At 42.9% G+C, this 20537-nt stretch overlaps 1 protein-coding gene across 1 annotated transcript in view; it reads left to right on the top strand.

The window, feature by feature from the left end:
• Window positions 1-20537, top strand: part of LOC138296175 (uncharacterized) — a 498683-nt gene that overhangs the window by 212780 nt on the left and 265366 nt on the right. The window contains exon 6 of the mRNA XM_069235068.1: window positions 4184-4356. Within this exon, the coding sequence (XP_069091169.1) occupies window positions 4184-4356 (173 nt within the window). The remainder of the gene's footprint in view (window positions 1-4183; window positions 4357-20537) is intronic.

The following is a 20537-nucleotide window of genomic DNA, read 5'->3' as shown; positions in this document are numbered from 1 at the left end:
CATCAAGAATTGTTGGTATTGGCAAACCCGTTGCTACCTAGGACATACACCCATACATCAGTCTTCACATGTTAGCCGTGATTTGCTCTAGGCATGTATCAAGACAGCAGATTTGTGTGACAAGTGTGCACCTCATGTACACATTGATTATTAGACATTCGACTCAGATAAAAAATTGGTGGTGCATTGTCCCGATAAATCCATGAATTGTGTCTGTGGGTCATGTGTTTGAATAGTGATTCTGCACCCATAGCTGATGATTTAGTCATGCAACCCATTGCGCACTTCACACCCAACATGTGTGTGCTGTACAGGAAGTACAGTCCACAGTGTGCCAGTTTAGTGTCCAATGGCAATGCCTGGACACAATCCTATGGATACAGTGTGCAAGCCCAGCATCAGACAGTGGTTACAATCCCTGGACATTTACTGAAGGACCGCAGTTAGGAATGATGTTCTACCCTTGTCACACATTTACCATGCAGGCAAAGCTACTGTCAACATGAGTTGTGACAGTGTTCTGTTCCTACATAATTTGATATCCATGGTTGTTGACAGCCCCTACCTTAAGTGTGCCCCCCTTGCTTACATCCTGTTATGGTTGTGGTGAATGGGCTAGGTATTAGCACCTTGCCCACTAGACAGAACAATATATGTAGTGGTGCATAGATCTCGACCTTCTGGAGTCACATGGCCGCAAATTGCATGTCACTGATATGTGAGATGGTGGTAGATGACCCTCTTACGTCACAAATGATGTTGCTACCATTCTGGTCACCTTTGTGTTGCTTACCTGCTCACTGAGGTTTGAGTCACATTACAATAGTATATGTAGTTTAGAATGAGTAGACTAAGGAGAATCAAGTGCAAAGTGATTTATTTGTGCTATTTGCAATGTGATGTTTATAGTATAGTGACTATGTGTAGAAGTTCTCAACAATGTGGAGTCTCCTACGAACTCCTGCAGCAGTGTTCTGTTGTTCCCCCCACCACATTGTCTGCTCCATCATCATCCTCCTTCTTGTTGGGGGCATCAACCTGTTCATACCAGGGGATTTTTGTTGTGACACAAATGTTGTGCAGGATTGCACATGAAAGAATTATCTTGAGAACAAGTGGTGGAGCATATAAGATGCTTCCTCCTGTCAGGGGCAGGCACCTGAACCTGGATTTCAGGAGCCCAGATGTCCTTGCCACCACATTGTGAGTATTCCTGTGTCCCTCATTGTAGGCCCGCTCTTCCACCATTGTGGGATTGGCCATCTGGCACAGCTGGTTCATGGTGCAATAGCAAACGATGTATACATCATGGACGCTGCCGGGATATTTCACAAAGATGTTGGTGAAGAGCCCATGGTGGTCCACGATGGCCTGCACATTGGTGGAATGTGTGTGCTTGCGGTTCCTATATAGGTGTTCCGTTGCTGTAGGTGGCACCAGTTGCACATGGGTACGGTCCATTGTACCCAGCACATGTGGAAACCCATCATTTTGATAAAAACCTTGCTTGGTCTCATGCTGTGCAGATGCTGAGTGTTTGGGAACCAGATGTGGTGGGGTGTGAGGTAGGATTGCATCCAGGACCTTTGGTAGGAAGACCAAGAAGGATAACCGGGAGATACCAGCCACTTGGGCACCCGTTATCTGGAATGATCCAGAAGGCATCATGTGGAGGACAGCGAGGAGTTTTGTCATGGGTGGAATGTTATGAGAAGTTTGCACCCTTGCCGTGATGTGTGGCACAATGTGGTGCAGCAGGCGTAGAATGGACCCCCGGTTGAGTCTGAACATCCGGACCACATCTTATTCCCTCATTCCAAGGATGGTTGTGCGCTGTCTAAATATCCTCTCCCTCCTTCTGCACTGCCTTTGTGGCTGCTGTGGTGGTGTTTGGGGTTGCTGCGGGGGTGGTGGAGGGATCTGCTGTCTTCACAAATGTCTGTGGCGTGTACCAAGCTGGAGAAGTACTACTTCCATGTTGTCCTGGACGTTTCCAAAGCTCCTTCTGTGTGTTTTCCTTGAGTGGTTTTGCTTGAGCCTCTTTTTAACGCCTGGTGTAACCAGGCGTTAAAATTTGGCACCAATCAGACTTAGCGCCAATTTTTGACTCCGCTTCCTTAGTTTGCATCGTTTTTGCATTGGGAGGTAAATATGGCACTAGGGTGTTAGCGTTGTGTTTAGGACAGGAACACCTACCTTTCATCTCATTGATGCAAGGTGGTTTCGCACATCCTAAAGATGTTGCTAACCTTAATATTATGACGCTAGATGGGTCTAGCATCAAAATATATATGGAGTTAAGTTAGCGCAATTTTAGCGCCAAAATAAATGGTGTTAACGCAGTGCTAACCATCCATAAATATGGGCCTAGGTATGAAGCTCTGGGCCTAGCTGTCATCACCCTTCCTGGGTGGGTGACTTCAGGGAAGATAAAAAGACCAGCCCCCTCCAAGAATCTTGTCTTCATCAACCAACTGTATCTGCTGGCCGATCACCTTTGCTGCCCCATCAACCAATGAATGACTAATTAGAAATCTCTTGTTGAAGAGGTTATCTTAGAATTTCTAAAGGCAGCCCTGTTTCCATCCTATTGCAATTCAGTATTTGGGTCTACATCTTCCAGCTCAGGAAAGCTGGCAATATACACTCACTCTCTTTGGAGGCTGTATCAAAACTTCCATCCTGTCCAATATCAAACAAGGGACATTCTAATACACTCACCATACATACATACACACACACACACCCACACACCCACACTCTCTGTCAACATACATACAGAGATGTCAGTACATGGTCTGGAAACGACATGTAAGCAAAACATTTGACAAGCTGGCCTGTAGGCATCACCCCCTTACTTTGAACAGGTGTAAAGGAGTGTTTGAGACTATAGATTTAAAAATGTCATGTATTACCACGACCAACAGTACATGTCTCTATGACACAGACGGTAGTCTTGTATTCGTTAGGGAAGTATGCTTTTGGTGCCGCTCATAACCTTAAGAGCAAGGCTCTAGGTTTTGTGGTCAATTTCAGACATATGCCTCAGAAAGCGTGCAGGATTTCGTGTGTGTATGGGGCCAAAAGAAAATCAGAATAATAGTTTCACAGGCAGTTGAATTAAGCAGCGTAGTGGTGCTTACAGAAGACACTCTTGTTCCAACCAGCGGCGGTTCCTTCGTGGGAGCAGAGGAGCGCCGCCCCCCGGGCACTGTTGTGCAGAAAGTGTCAAAAATAAAATGGTAATAATATAATTTTATTACCATTTTGTTTTTGACACTTTCTGCCAGCTAACAGAGTGCGGGGGCAGGGCGGGGCCAGTCAGTAACTGCTGCCAATGACTGGCAGCAGTGAGGATTGGCAACCTCATTTTGAAGTGCGCATGTAGGTTTGGCCGGCCACCTTTCTACAGCCAGACCTACATCTGCAATTCAAACCTCTCCAACCCGCCTGTCTTGGGCAGCTGGGTCCGAGAGCAGGCACAGGCATACAGTGTCTTTTGGAGCGTAGAGCCGGCCTGCTCCAACCAATCAAGACACTTTTTTCATGCTGCTTAATAGCATGAAAACAGCACCTTGATTGGATGGGGGAGCTGGCTGTGGGCTTCGCACTCAGAGGACGTGCTGCAGAAGAACGGGGACGTGCTACAGAAAATCAAGTAAGGTAAGTTTTTGTAATATTTATATTGGTGTGTATGTTATGTGTGTATGTTTATGTGTGTGTGTTTTGCACCCCGCTAATTTAATTTGCTACCAACCCCTACTGGTCCCAACATCATCAAACTCTAAATGATATCATGAATGGTCCCCTTAATCGATTTCATTAAGCTTTTCATAAACGTCAAGAGTTCACCTTACCTCTGAGGATATACTGAGTACTCTTTATTTCAATGGATAGAGAAACAGTCTATTTCTGATAGAAGGCTTGGCCAGTTGACTCCTGAGAGAGCTAATTAGGAATCGGTATGGTCTAATGGTAGTTGCCAATACAGAAGCTACAGATTTTCACAGGAAATGATTGGATTAACTAATGCAACTTTAGAACTAAGCGTTTTTCTTGTGTGGAGACTATCCTTTGAAGTTGTGTGTATCATGCCACATTAATGTGGTTTTAAGTATGCAAAATATGTTCTGAAAGGAACGGACTGACCCTTCTTTTCTCACTAACTGTCTTTTTTATGTAGACCAAGGACCAACTCATTGCCTCCACAAGGCAGATTGCTTACAGCGGACAAACTTTCGCAAAATTTGCTCAAGTTATTGCGAAGAACTGTGTAGACAAGAGGTGTTCAGCTGAGCTGTCATGTGTTGTGCAGCAGATTCACACAATTAGCAACCAGCTTTCCATCATTTCAAGGTAATCAGTACAAATTTCAAGTTTTCATAACCTCTTTGCTATTATAAAATTATGTTATCTAACGGTTACTTAGTAAACAGGATACGCAAAGAAGGTGGCTCCATGGTCCTAAATGCAGATTCCACTTCCTAACTCTGGAAAAATGCTGTTTGCGCGTGACTTTGGGAAATGATAGGCCTTTAAGGGGCATTTAAACATGAAATGATCATCTATGTGTAGGGTGACCGTCCATTATTTGGTGCAAATGTCCGTTTTCCAGTATGAATAACATAGCGACAACATCTGTCCGTAATTTCAGTTGTGCCTGCTAACAGCCACTGGGTAACGGCAGCAACCGAAGTGAAAAATAAGTCCTCTTTTATTTTGTATGGGAGAGAGTGGAGTTGTCTTTTGTAAGTGTATTTAAGACTATTGTGCATCTCTTCACCCTTGTGAACTAAAAATGGCAATGCTTTTCTCAACGATGTCGCTGGAGGGGGGGTGTTCCCCAATGGCAGTGAGGGATTTTGCCAAACAACCTTGTTATAGTAATACATTTCTTTAAAGAAGATGTGTATTTTTCTTTATTTTCGTTGTTTGTTGTGCCTGCTACTTTGGTTTCACTTCTGCACTCGAAGGAAGGAAAGATATGTGGTCTAATGGCAGTTGAGCTGCTGGTTTTGAGGCCCTGAGACCTGGTTTCTAATTTCTGACTTCGTATTTCAACAAAAACGTGACTGTGGTCAGATTATTTGACAGTAACATGCCTTGTATTGTAAATTAATGGAGAAACTGTGTAATTAGGAATTATCCTTTGCATGCCACTCTGTCTCATACCCAATAAATACACTCAAAGGTTTGGAAGCTGATCTTACCCAATCCTCAGATAATATGTTTTTATCTTTGGCATTTCGAAATGCTCCTGTTAAAATAAAAATGCTTTCTTTAAAGCTCTCTACTGCTCTTCATGGACGATCATTAGGGGTCGCCAGAAGTCGCTGCAGCCACCCCTGGCACTTCTCTTGCGACTCCTGGTGCCTCCCTTCTGACCGGCTGCAAACCTGAAGGAGTGGACAGTGGAAATGGGGGACTGTTTGGGACAGGGGAATCATTTTAAAAAACGCTTACCATTCCCACCTATGCTGCCTCTTACTGCCACCTCGCTCCTCTGCTCTTCTTGTGTTCCACCATTCACTAGGGGACCAGCACAGGCTCCCCAGCAATCCTGGCGCTGCTATCATGATATACCTAGCATGAGAGCAGCGTCAGCATTGGTCTGAGCAGCTTGGTTGCCGCTCAGACAGTGCACTGGGGTCTGTGCAGTTTCTCCAGCCCAGCTGTGCAACACAATTGGTTTGGAGAAACCTAAGAGGACATGTGTGTTTGGCCAGCCTAAAATGGCCGACCAAACAAACATGCGCACTTAGTGCACTCCATTCCTCCTCCCTCTGCCCCTGCCACCAGCCATGGCCCAGCCCGTCCTCTCCCTTCACATGCTGGCTGAGCTAGTAGCAGAAAAATAAAATAATAATGAGATATTGTTTTATTTTTCTGCTGCTGGCTTTTAGCCAGTTGGGTGATGCTTCTCCACCGTTGCAGAGGAGCCGCCCCTGCTTGCGACCCCATGGCCTCAGAGGAGTCAAAGGCATTCAGATCTGGGGCAAGGCAGTGGCAAAGGGATACATGATTATAGTACATCCAAGAGGCCCTGCACCAGTTATCTTCGTAATCCCCTACCTGGATATGGATTGGCCTGGACTACAGTGAGCAGCTTCTGCAGGCCCAGTCATTTTGGCACAAAATACTTCTCTCACATCTCACAAATATGAACCCATAGCTGTATTTGCAATGTGCTCAGCAGCTTGAGTTTTCTGCAGTCGAATCACTGTGAAGGACACTTCAGTCTCATGAGCACCAGCTGTATGCTTTCTTTACTGAAGTGCACTGAACCATACCTGTCATTGCTAGCAATGAAAAGTAAGAGCACAGTGCTTCCACCACTGTGATCAATTCCTACTGAAGGTGGTGAAAGTGGAGAGAATTAATATTTTTCAAGATTGAGGGAAAAGTGATGCACCTGGCGAAGTAGACACTCACTTTTATACCTGTGTAGCAGTTTCTTCTTTTTCTGAGATTGGTACTCTGAATACATTTATATTGTATTATAGTAACACACGCTATGTTTAGCACATACACATCGAACGTACTGTAATGAAGTACCATTGGCAACAATTTAATATCATTATTGGGGATGGGGATCAAAGGTCTGCCCGATTCCTGCCCCCTGGTCTTTCCTCTCTCCTTTTGATCTCATTCCCTTTCCATTATCTTTAACTGCCGCTTGAGCTTCACTCTCTGCCCATATAAATCACTCTCCCTATTGGCCTTAGTCTTCACCTAGGGGCTACAATCTCTTTGCTTCATCTCAGCTTCAATGTTTTCCAAGACTTTGCGAGAATAGCATGTACAATGTGTAGTCTGATTATCACAGTATAAGAGCAGGACTACAAGTGCCAGAATGCAAAGTGAAAACCTAGACTGGATTAACTACTCACTCATAGATATGGGAATCTTGAGAGCTCTGAGAACTCACTCTCATTGCCATGCCTTGACCTCACTCTCTCAAGGTGGGCCCTACTCTACCCCATCTTCCCTGAGTGTCTCACAGTCTCTCGATTTACTGCCCATAAACCTCACTCTCCTCTGTAGCACCCCACATTCACGGGCCTTATTCTCTTTATTGGCCTCTCTGTCCACTTGGACCGCACTCTCCCTGGGGTTTCAGTATCCCATGAGTTGGGCCTAACTCAACACACAGGCCTCATTCTTAATAGAGCTGAGCCTCAATCTCCCTCTGGGTCTCACTTGTCCATGTGTATAACCCTTCCCATGTGCCTCCGCTCTCCGTCAGAACTTAATTGTCCTTTCACGTAATAATCTATTGCATGAGATTGAACCGCACTCTCCACCAGGGTGATGGGGGGACAGGATAGATTCCTCTGCAGCCTGCAGTGCTTTTGGCCCCTACCATCCAATAAGTGGCAGTGTTCAGGAAGACTAATAAGCAGCTCATTGCTAGTCAAAATGCCTAATGGAGCATCTAAAGGAATACTGTCCCCACTCCTGTTACTTCTGTGTCTAGGTCTCCCCATCAAGCTTCAGGAATGTCACCAACACACTTCTGATGTGTTGTGCACAAGCCAGGCCAGTGGCATCCAAAATGGATCTCATAGATTTCTATTATGCTTATCACTCACACACACCACACATATATCATGCAGTTTACACATAACAACCTACTTGATGTACACTCAGGATGTTAGCACTAGAAACTGGGTAAGTGCATAGAACTTTACATAAGTGGTCCAGGAGGCCTGCACTCTATTGATACAGATAAAAAGGTGTGTCCTCACTATGAATTTTCAAACCATGATACGCTGCCTCCACCACTCTATATTCTACACTCATGACAAGGACAGTAATCCACTGTCGCTCAGTGAGGGTACAGTTGGTGTGACCCTCCCAGTCACAGGACAAGTCAATAACCTACTCATGTCAGGGTCAGGCCTGGGCCTCTTCGCGCATGCCTTATTAGCGTGATGCAAAAGCCAAAAATCAGAATAACAGATAAATGGAGTGAGGCACTCCGGGCAAAGGCACACACCTGTAAAAGAATCCAAAGTATACTCTTATTTAAAAGCTTATATTTCAGCAATTAAAAAGTTGTGATCAGCAACACTTGCAGCAGGATGCGATTTCTAGTCTAAGCTAAGACTGCTAGCCTTTAGCCTCTACAGCTCAGCTCTTCCAGTCAGGATGCACCAAAGATGGGGCCATGCATAATTATGAGACCTGCCCATCCTTGTCTCACTGTCAGTAGCCCATTGGCACTAGTACAGGGGCAGGAGATCCTTGAGTATTGAATCTCAGTCTCTGGGTCATCTACTAGAAGACATATTTAAGACTTCAGCTGCGAACAGTGATGTTAAAGAGGTACATCAGATCTAGGATAATCTGAAAAATTCCTGCTCTGACTTCTATTCATTTGCTTTTTGACCAAAGAACCTCTATATCTTCCAGCTGTTATACAGAATATAACTTTGAAACTAAAAGTAAAACTAGTAGTGCTATTGCATATGAACTCCAAGGTCACATTCAGCAACAGATCACTGCTTCTGACACTATCATTTGTGGTATAGGGTAGAATTGTGAACAGTCCCTGATGCCAGCTGTCAAATTCTACTTAGTGTGTATAGGTTAACTAGTGTTATAAACCTTAAGTAAGGTCAGTTAAACATGAATGTTTGATCAGTACTGCTAGTAATCTCCAAACCAAAGAACATAAACCTATTTTGATCTGGTACTTGCGTTGACCACCTATTTTATTATTGCATGACCTCCTCAGATCTGTCCATAAAACGTAACTTTTGTCCTTAATTTTGATCCCTTTCTCATATTTTTTTTTTACAGTAACTGTCCATAATTTGCCCTCTTGTCAGGAAGTCACCCTATCTCTGTGCTTAAGCTGGAGCAGAAGCTGATAGTAGGTAGCTGAGGCACCTGAACCCCTTCGCTGACAAGCCTCAACCCCCACCCCCCATCCCCTGTGCTAAGCCTTTTTTGGCTATTTGGGGTAGTTCATGCTTAGGCCCACATAACATTTTGTCCACATAAGGTATACATGCCAAATATGTGTCCTTTTTATCCAACATTCTGGGGATTCTAAAGGAATCCAGGATTTGTGGATTTCCCTTGAGGGGACCAAGAAATTAGTCAAGATACAGCTACATATAGTTTTTTTGGGGAAAAAAGGGAAAAAGAAAAAAAGTGCTGCAGAAGAAAGCATCTGTTTTTCCCCTGCAAATGGCATCAATGAAGGGTTTACGGTGCTAAAATTACCATCTTCCCAGCTTTTAGAAACAGGGAGACTAGAATCAGAAAATCACATTTTCAACACAGTGTTGGCATTTTACTGCGACATACCTCATTTTTACTGTTTTTTGTGCTTTCAACCTCTTTCCTGTTATCAACATAAATGGGTGTGAAACCAATTGTGGATCCCAGAAAGCTATACATTTGTGGAAAGTAGACAGCATTCTGAATTCAGCAAGGGGTTATTTTTGTAGATCCTTCAAGGTTTGTCAATAAAAAGTACCAGTTGGAAAAAGAAATATTGAAATTGAGTTGAAAAAAACAGCTATTTCTGTCTACATTTTTGTCAGAGTCACCAGATCCTCGGGGTCTGTGCACGTTCCCAACACGTCCACCACTGAACAGCTCCAAGACTCTGATAGATAAATCACAGAGGCTAAGAGAGTTCAAGAGGGGAAGAGGGGATTAGGAAGGGAACAGCTGGGAAGGAGACCTATAGTAAGAAAAAAGGTTAGAACACACAATATGACCTGAAATCAATACTAGACTATGGTTTTAAGCATAGTCATTCTGAAAACATGAACAATCTAAGAATGAAGTTTAAAATGACTAGGTTTCAAGATGGTCGGATACCTGTAATGGAATCAAGATGAATTAAATGAAAACTTTCTTATTCAAGCATTTTCCTTTACATGAGAATCAGAAAAAAGAACATTCTGACAAAATTTTAAATTAGTGGTATGAATCCTTTTTTCAAGAATGCATAATAGAAGCATACAATATTACATTTAGAAACTCTGGCCTTTTGTGTTTTCTTGAAATGTTTTCTTGAAATGTTTTCAACACAGATTACACTCTTTGCAGATATATATATATATATATATATATATATATATATATATATATATATATATATATATATATATATATATATATTTATATATAGTAAACACTATGGAAGAATTGTGTTTCAATGACTAACACTATATGAGTTCAAGAAATAAATCACACACTTGCCAACTCGGATACTACCAAACAAATGTCCTAGAATGGTAGTATACAATGAACAACATGAAATAAACTCGAGGAGAAAATCGCATGTCTTACTGATTCGAATGCCACCATGCAAAATGTCAAGAAATGGTAGCGCGTAATAAATAACAAGGTTTAAATCATCATGAAATGAATCGTGTGTTTTTCCGATTCGTAAACCTTCATGTAAATGTCAAGAAATGGTTGTGCACAATAAACAACAAGCTTTAAATCGTCTTGAATCGAATCGCGCGCCTTGCCGACTCACAAGCCTCCATGTAAATAAATGGTAGCGCGTAATGAAACACAAGTTTTTAAATCTTCATAAAACGAATCGCGCGTCTTGCCGATTCGTAAACGTCCATATACATATTAAAAATGGTAGCGCGTAATGAAACACAAGTTCCAAATTTCCACAAAACGAATTGCGCGTCTTGCTGATTCACAAACTCCCATGTAAACACTACAAAACACTCAAGTGCACTTTTCCTGAGCTCAAAGCAATCCGCTAATCAAATAAACAATTAGATTCAAGAATATGAGAGTTCTCACAATAAACGGCGTCAGGAGTAAACCCAAACTACCGTCTTACCGCCCAGAACAAGGATCACCAATGAAGCATGAAAAGCAGAGGTCTGGAAGATCAAACAGGCCACCGGGACAGGAACTCTGGAAATAGCTGCTGTTCTGCACCGGGACCTCTGAATAGTGAGCACTGGGAGTTGGGCTGGCTCTTCTTTTATAGAGTCTTGGCCCAGCCCACAACCACGCCCAGGCATGCTGCAGGGAAAGTCTCTGGAAGGCCCTGGAAAGGGACCACACCCTAACACACTTTGAAAACCTGCAACAATACATTGCAAAGGAACAGTATTTGTAAGCATATTCAAAATCAGTCTTCAGGATTGAACTCTGAAATGCAAAAGGTTAAACCACAACATATCAGCAAAATGCATAAATTACGGTGTTTTGAGAGTGCTGGGTTTTTGCATTCTAGTCGCCAATAGAGCGCGTAATGCTCTGGTGTTGACAATTTTCATCTGTAACTTTTTCCAGCTATGGTAGATTTTCAAAAGCAATATAGAGTTACATTTGCTGGATTCTTCTGGTTGCGAGGATATATAGGTCTTGTAGGTTCACCAAGAACCCAAGGAACCTAGAGCCAATAAATGAGCTGCACCTTGCAATGGTTTTCATTGTGTACCGGGTATACACCAATTCATTTGGTAAAATATAAAGAGTGAAAAATAGGTATCAAGGAAACCTATGTATTTCCGAAATGAGCACAAGATATGGAGTTTAGAAGCAGTAGTTATTAGCACATCTCTGAATTTGGGGATACCCATACTAGCATGTGAATTACAGGGCATTTTTCGAAATAACTTCTTTCTTACACGCTTTCTTACATTTGGAAGATGCAAAGACAATTGGTAATAACACCTGTTCTGCAATTCTGTGTTCCCCAAAGTCTCTAAAAAAAAATGGTTCCTCTCTTGTTGGGTAGGCCTAGTACCTGCGACAGGAAACGCAAAGTGGACACATCATATTTTTCCACTAAAAAATGATTTTTTAAAACTAGACACTTAGGGAAATCCAGGATGGAGTGACTTGTGGGGATCTCACCAGGTTCTGTCACCCAAAATCATTTGCAAATCTAAAAGTCTGTCTATAAAAAACACATTGTCCTCACATTTCTGTGATATCTGCAATCTGAGGGGAGCCATACATTTTCTTCCACCCATCATTTCCCCTAGTCTCCTGATAATAACGTTACTTCACTTGTGGATAGGCCTAGTGCCTGTGACAGGAAATGGCCCTATACACAATGTGGACACATCACGTTTTTCCATCCAAAGCTGGCCCTTTTATCGCAATATGCCTAGTTGTGGATTTTGAGCCATAGCTCAGGCGGCACCTAGAGAAACCTAGCAAACCTGTACATTTTTTAAAACTAGACACCCAGAGGAATCCAGGATGGGGTGACTTGTGTGGCTCTCACCAGGTTCTGTTACTCAGAATCCCTTGCAAACATCAAAATTTGTCTACAAAACTGGGAGGAGCCGCAAACGTTCTTCCACCTAGCATTCTCCCAAGTCTCCCAAAAAAAATGGTACCTCACTTATGTGGATAGGCCTAGTGCCCACTACAGGGAAGGGCCCAAAACATATTGTGGAGATATCAAAATGAACTCTTTTTGCAAGGGGGATACCTGGGTTTTTGGTCCGGACTCAGAAGCCATATAGGGAAACCTATCAAAGTGAGACATTTCTGAAAACTAGGCACCCGAGGAAGTCCAGGGAGGTGTGGCTTGCATGGACCCCCTAGTGTTTTCTTACCCAGAATCCCCTAGAAACCTCAAATGTAGCTAAAAAATCACACTTTCCTCACATTTCACAGCGAATAGTGACAGATCAGTCCTGCTAAGTGACCTTCCATAGACTTCATACTCTGTGTGTGGACACATTGAAAGAGCGTTCTGCTTGATCAGATGTGTAAATGTTTTGATCATGCATATGTAGAGAAATATCAGTGTGAATTTGGATGGGAAAATATTGATGAGGTGCTAAAACCGATAAAATTTCTAAAGCCTGCACCCACAGAACTTACATGTACATGTACTTGCAAAACGTCCTACAAAAAGATGACCCTGTCGATATGCTCTTCTCAAATGTTCACCATTATGCAAATGTACCACAAGCAATTGCCAAAACAAATAAATAAAGTGAATTATGAAAATGTGTCTAAAACAGGAGAGATAAACATATTTTGTTTCATATTCAGATCTTAAACATGGTTTGGTGTATACATAAAAGGATTGAAAAACATTATTATTTGTTTGATTTCTATATATGTCTCTTCTATTACAACTGCCATTGTAGAAAATGACAGAATGGCTGCTCTGTGGAGTTATTTTCTGTCTCAATAAGACTACTCGATCCCCCTGCCCAATGGCCACGCCCGGGGGACTTCTGTCCCCCGGGCATGGCCATTGGGCACGGTGCCATGTAAGGGGGCCCAAGTTAGGCCCCCCCCCATGGCACTTACAAACAAAATTAGAAATACTTACCTGGACATACCTTGGATGGGTCCCCCTATCCTTGGGTGTCCTCCAGGGGTGGGTGGGGGTGACAGGGGATGTCCCTGGGTGCAGGGAAGGGACACTCCCTGCCTGTAATGGATTGTTCAATCCCAATGGTTGTATAACTGGTAAAAAATAAAACCACTAACACTCTCAACCTAGCTGTACATTTTTAACATTTCTTCCTTTTTTTTTAACCATGAACTTGTTCATATAATTGAATTTGCATGTTTGCGTTTGATAGGGCATTTTGAAAAAAATGTCTGGGCAGACTTTCCAAATCTTCATTTGTGATATTTTATTTATGTTCATTTAATCTTCCACAATCTTATCATCAGTCACAATACTTGTCCCACATACATCAGTCCACATGGACATTTTATTATGTACACTACAATACTACTGTTACACCTAAATTGTCCCTTAATGAAGATGTCTTTTCCTGTTAATCGATGTTTCATGTTTGGTCACTTGATTGTATTATTCCAGTTCATGTAATTTAAATATACAAGTATTCTATTGAATGGTGTGGATAGCGTTTTATGTGAATCCATTTTTCCATCATTTTCAGCATGAACCAGAATGTTTTTTTGAAACCCTCCTATTTAACATAACCAATGGATTTGGATAATGCAGCACATTAACAGGTCTAGACCATGCTTTGAGTTCTAAAGGAAATAATTTAAATCACATTGGCACATTAAGCTTTCCCTAATTACCAGTAAATAAATAAAAGGCACATAAAATTAAAGTGTCAAAATATAATGAGCACCATTCAAGTGTTAATAGTAGGATAGGGGGGTTGATACTATGAACATTAGGTCCATTTCCTCATGCAGTGTGTTTACCAATTCTGTTCAGACAAACCTTCATTTAAACCAAGCAAGATTGCTATGGCATCTAGACCTAAAGGCTGATATATTTTATCCAATAATTTCTCACTCTATGTTCATATGCTTTTAATAACATTGCATTGGGCAAACATATGCAAGTGATCAGCATCGGACTCCTTGCTTTTTGGGCACCTATACATATTTCTTTTTGATATTTTCTACAGTTTTATTGGTGTGATATAAGTGTGGCGTAGGGTGAGACAGTTATCCATTGGGGACTTCACAGGTCAGACTTCTGTTCCTGCAAGGAGGGGAGGGACTACAGAAAGTCCAAGCTGGTGTATAAAGCCAACATTGCCGCCTGTGGTGTGGGTGCCTAACACTGGGGAATTCACAGGCCAGAAATCTACTCCTGCCAGGATGTGGAGACTGCAGAAGTTTTGGGCGTCCATATAAAACCAGCAATTGCCACCCTTGGCGAAGATTTCGCAGCCCAGAATTCTGTTCCTGCCAGGAGACAAGGGACTACAGGAGAACTGGGCAGGTGTACAAAATCAGTACTCGCTGCCGTAGTGTGGGACGCCTATTACTGGGGACTTCACAGCCCACAACTGTGTTCCTGCTAACAGGCGGGGGAATGCAGAAGCACCAGGAGGGTCCATAAAATCATCACTCGCCACCCGTGTTACGGACACCTACCACTGGCGACTTCACAGCCCAGAATTCTGTTCCCGCCAGGAAGCGGGAGACTGCAGAAGCACTGGGTGTGTTCATAAAACCAGCAGTCGCCACCTGTGGCATGGGACGCCTAAAACTGGGGACTTCACAGCCCAGAATTCTGTTCCTGCCAGGAGGTGGGAACTGCAGAAGCCCTTGGTAGATGCATGAAATCAGTGCTCACCACCTGAGGCATGGGACATGCACGGGACAGGCCAGGGCGTGTGCCCGGGCCAAGACCAGGACAAGAATGGGCCCATCTGCGCCCATCAGGGCCCAAATGAGTCTGGATTGGGGCCCCCACTTGAAGTTTGAAGGTAGGGCTTTTGTTTTGTATATACTCAAGCATCCATCTCTATCACCTGTGTCATTATTCTGAATCCCTAAATTTGGGAATCTATAATTGTGATTATCTGACTTTGCTTTATAAACTATAGAATATGGGGAAACGTAAGACATTGGATAACCAAAATGGGGTCACAAAACCATCAAAAAATCCCCGTCTGGGCTTCGCAACCCCGCAGGCATGTCCTTTGAGTAAGATAGACAATTTGATTGAAGAAGCTGAAACAATATTGAATCCTCAGAACGCAACATTCTCAGTCAGCGATAAGCCTATCCTATCCTGATGAAATTTTTCATTAAATATATTACTACATGACTTATGTCCTCATTGGTCACAATGTTTGTCTCACCAACATATTTCCATGCAAGCATCTGCTATTGTATTGTATTTATAAAAAATAGCTCTAGGTCAGAGAAGGCACACCAATATCGGGGTCTTCCTTTCAAAGTTCAAGCTTGAACAACCAACCACTAAGCAATAGGAAGCACCTATGCCGTGGCGGCGGAAACCCTCAGCCCCACGGACGTCTCCGTATACGGAACCGAGGAGTCAAAATATATATGAGACCAAGAGAGTCAGTCGGACCTAATCATCAGAGCCAGACCAAACGTTGGCGGCGCCATGTCGCGTGGGCTCTCATTATTCTAAATGAGACTACTGGATTTCTAGGTAGCAGGATCTATAACGGTGTGGGGGACTGAGTCTGACCCACGTGTAAAGAACTCTGTCACCCTAAATCCGGTTTTTGCTCCGGCTAACTAGCAGTGCCTCATTTCTCCCTTGTAGAAGGAATGATTCGGCTGCCGAGCACATGACATCTTTGGAACTTCTCAGGGAAGTCGTGGTTGCTCAGATCCAAACCAACTCTCTTATTTCCAATACGATCTCATATACAAATGACAAAGACAGTATAAGTTTTATATAATGTTTTTAATAAAACGACTGTATTTTAGATATTAAGGCGTGAGCCGCAATAACCAGAACGATACAACACAGTAGGATTGAAATAGTCACCAGGAGAGTAAAACATAAGAACAAAGCTATCATATTGTCTAACAGTTTCTACTCTCCCTCTGCTTGTTCTATTTAGAGCACAGCATGTTAAGCTTCTAGCTTGCCTATTAGCATCACTGTGGAGACATCAGCCCTCATACCTGAGCAAAGACCTGTGATCTTGGTTCAGCATCTGCAACGAGGCAGTCAGCCTCTAGTTGTGGTTCCCTGGTCGGAATCTCCCTCTCGCGTGTATTGGGACAAGGAAGTGATTTTATAACTAACATGTCATTGTGATCACAAAATGTCCCTACGCAGGAATGCCAAGTCTAAACTTCTACCACGTCTATCAGCAATGTACCAGACTGTATCCTTGACTGAAGCACAGAGTAAATATGTTATGGAGAACTCCAGTGCTGAAGTAGGCAAAACAGTGTGATATGAATAAAAAACAACACCGTAGAACTGGCTATTTGAAAAATAACAGGACGAAGCCTAATAAAAAGCATGTAGAACAAAGTGCACAGAGGCTCTAAGCTGTCAGCAAATGAATAAAATATATTCAGGGCAAAGTGCACAAAGGCCTAAAGCCTGAAGCTAAAGCGCAATGAATACGTAAAACTAACCACACTACACCCTCCCCTTGTCGGTAGCAAGTGGTTCCAATAATATAAAACGATGCCCCAAATATAAACAATACCTAAAACAATTATTTCGACAAGGTGAGAAGACAACAAAGTCATAAATTTAGGTAACGTGATCATGAAGCCAAATTCAATATAGTGTCAATTTCGTAAAAATCCAATCGTCAGATAGAAGCAATAGAACGCAGGAGTTCCTCCACTTCGATATATGTCAATATCGGAAGATCCACGCCGCAAAATACCATGGAGCAGGTGTGATCCAAAGCCCTAAAACCATTCAGGGCGGCACCCTGTGCAGGGCCTATGAAAGAGACAATACCATCTTCCTCCAGGAAGGAAATCTCATAAACTGCCTCACGAAGCAAGCGCATCCGTAGTGCACAAGTCTGGGAATGAGCCCTAATCGGGAACATCAACAGATCAGTATCGACCATTGGAGGGCGCTGCAATGAGAGACAGAGAGCCAGTGCATGTTCAAACGAGCATCAAAGGCATCGAAACACGGGTTGCACACAATCCAAAACCGGTCTGAATGACAGAGACCAGTCACACTCCAAATGTCCCAGGAGTGTCGCTCCAAAATGCTGCATCATGCGTTCACGACACAGCTGCGCTGACGGGAGCAGCAATACAGGATCTCGTCGTGACGGGACAGCCATTGCGAAAAAATTGCAACAACAGCAAGACTCCAGCCAATAAAGCCAAAGTAATTGGGAAACCACCAAAAATGCTTCCGAAAATAGAATGTATAGCCGAAGGTATCAAACCGAATATGGAAGAGAAGGTATGAGCAAAACCAACACCAACGACTTTGAAAAAATGTGCAATACCAGCAGTGCTGGATGCATTAAATATACGTCCCACAAGTTCAACGAAGTGATTTGGAAAGTTAGTATTCAAAAGGGTTTGTATCTCCGCCGATGACCTTGCTACCTGAAGTGCGTAGGTCTCGCTAGCAGATGTAAGGGCCACATGCTTTTGAAACAATAAAGCTTTTAGCCGACTCAACTTGTCGAAATCAACCTTGGAAGTAGCAATATGAGGCCAGATGTCCGCTACCTCCCTAAAATGAGTGGGGGGAAACAACACATTCCCGCAGCACGTAACGGCCTTGTTGACAACGACGATGTAAACTATTCCGGCACGCATGCCACAGCAGCGTTCGCTGTTAAGAACAATGTAACTGCCGTTAGAAAGCACCTGGAAAGTGTTTTTAATAACCGGGACTGGAACTCCCTTCAGATAACAAGCTAATTTAGCAATCGAAGCGTTACACGCCCCGTGCAAGGACAGCTGTTTACAAACCATTGAATGGCTGACAGAAGCTTCGCATTCGCTGCCGCTAAGAAAAACCTCCTTCAAACCATTAACACATCTGTACTGAAAGGGAAGCTCCCACACCTCGTGTATGTAACTGTCTCCCAATAGTTCATATCTACCCACCGGAATGTGCTTCAAACAAGAAGTACATTGCAAAGTAGAGATAGGCAAATTAATAACCCCATGAATCAACCATTCAGCTGACGGAATCTCAGCTACCGTGAAAGGCAGTTTCTCTAATTTCTCAATATTTAACATAACATATGTTGCTTCCTTTTTAGCCATCAGTTGTTGTTGACGAGTCAAATTAAAAGAGATAAAGATCTCTCTGGCACGAACGTGCTGCCATGGAACGCGACCCGCCTTCAAGGTCTGAAGAGTCCAACCCAGCTGCATGATGGACCGCGTCTGACTCTGCCCATGATATAAAGAAGACATGTCCGATTTAATAATGTCAATGGCAGAGGAAACAATGCTGTCAATCGTGTAAACACGGTCAGAAAGGGTATGCATGCCATTATCAACAACAGACAAAGTCTGCATCAGATTTTCCTGATCAATCTGCCTCAACCGGGCTGCAGCCTCTTGTTGTGAAAGCTGCCAAATCTCATTATAAACCTCGTATAAGAACCTTTTCTTCCGTGGTACTTTGGGACCTGACAAAAAATCTTGTAAATCAGTATCATTAGACAGTAACGTGAGATGTGACTTAACTGCATCCAGCGTGGATGACTTCAACCATTGCTGACAAAGCTTCCCCACACTGTATGTAGTTATAACATCAGCATGTTCTGGTGATACGTAACGAGGGTCTGCCCTACTAGTCCTGAACCCACCTGAAGAGGTGACAAAACGTTGATGACACACATTAGTGTCTACAGGCCATAATAACCACCCGCCTGGATGTAACGATGAAGTGTTAAGCGTACCATTCCGGACCCAATGTGTAAAATAACTAAAAGTAGCATTCACATAGTGCTGCCAATTTTTTAATTTAGAAGGGACAGGTATACTAGGCAAAGTCAACTCCCTAATTGTCGCTAAGCCCAAACAGCTAGTCTGTTGTACTGTGTCATTGAGGAAAATCATCTGCACAGGGATAATACATGCTCTAAATAACGTGTCCCTGCCTTGCATTTGCCAATTTTTCGAACCCCAAACACTTTTCAAGTCAACAGTTTTAAACCAGTATTCATATCCCTCGACCGAAAGTTTAGATACAAATAAATTGGAATACAGTAATTTAGTATCGGTCAATAACATTTGCTTATTAGAATACGGTGCAACTTTAAAATAGTAGGACTTAGCATTACCTTGATCATGCCCAGAAAAATATGCAAATTTATCATAATACGTTTTCGAACTCCCTTGTGGAGGAGTCGAGCAATGTTCCCATTGCACATAATTAAACATGGGCTTAGGGCTACTAGCTTTATGAATAAAGTGGTGTCCATAATAGTTATAACAAAACATGTCACCCTGATTATCTCTAAACTGGTAAGCATCATCATCGTCATAGACAGTATAATATTGCAAATCCGTTAGCATAGAATCTACTGTCTTCACATCCCAATCATCAGAAACAATGCCAGGTATAACAATATCATTCATTGATAATTTGAGGACATACGGTATTTGAATCAATTCAGTGGGACCATATATATCAAACATTACTTTATCCCACACAATTCCATCCGGAACTGGTATCGCAGAAATGTTTACAGTGGACAAGTCTCTTCAAACCATATGAGACGAAAAATGCGGTTTTAACACAGTCTCCACGTGCTCAATGTCAGATCGATCAGGAAGAAAATGACCATGTATTATCAGAAAAAAAGTAACCACAATTCCCAACCATAATAAAAGAGTCATCACGGCCAAAAACAGCCCAAAATAGTTCCAAGGAAAAACAAAATATGTGCGTTTAAGCCAACCCAGCAGCCGTCGTGGACCGTGGACAGAAGACATCGAGGACGAGGAGCCGGACACATCATTATCAGCATCGTTGAAGCAGCCAGAAGCAGTTCTAGCAAAAGGTGCAACTGTGAACAAAGAAGTAGATGGAGGCTCTCGCCGTGGCACGCTATAAACCACATGTTCAGAAACATCAGTAGAACGTACAGCAATTTGATCAAAAGATTCCATATTAATCGCCGTCGGTGGAACAATCGCAAGATCATCATCCACCCTCCCCAAGCTCGGAGAGGAAACAGTGTCTGTGAAAATCACCTGCAGCGGGACTTCTTCCCCAGTAGTGAGAGGGATTCCGGAACTACTGGGTGTCCCTCTTGGTCTGCTGTGCTGTAACTTGACATTATCAATGGAAACAAAGCGATTTCCTTTGGCCCCTCGAAGCGGCGGTAAAATCA

This window comes from Pleurodeles waltl, chromosome 5 (genome assembly GCF_031143425.1).
Source record: "Pleurodeles waltl isolate 20211129_DDA chromosome 5, aPleWal1.hap1.20221129, whole genome shotgun sequence".
NCBI classification, from domain to species: Eukaryota; Metazoa; Chordata; class Amphibia; order Caudata; family Salamandridae; genus Pleurodeles; species Pleurodeles waltl.
Note: the sequence above shows the minus strand (reverse complement) of the source record. Positions and strands in the feature narration are given on the sequence as shown.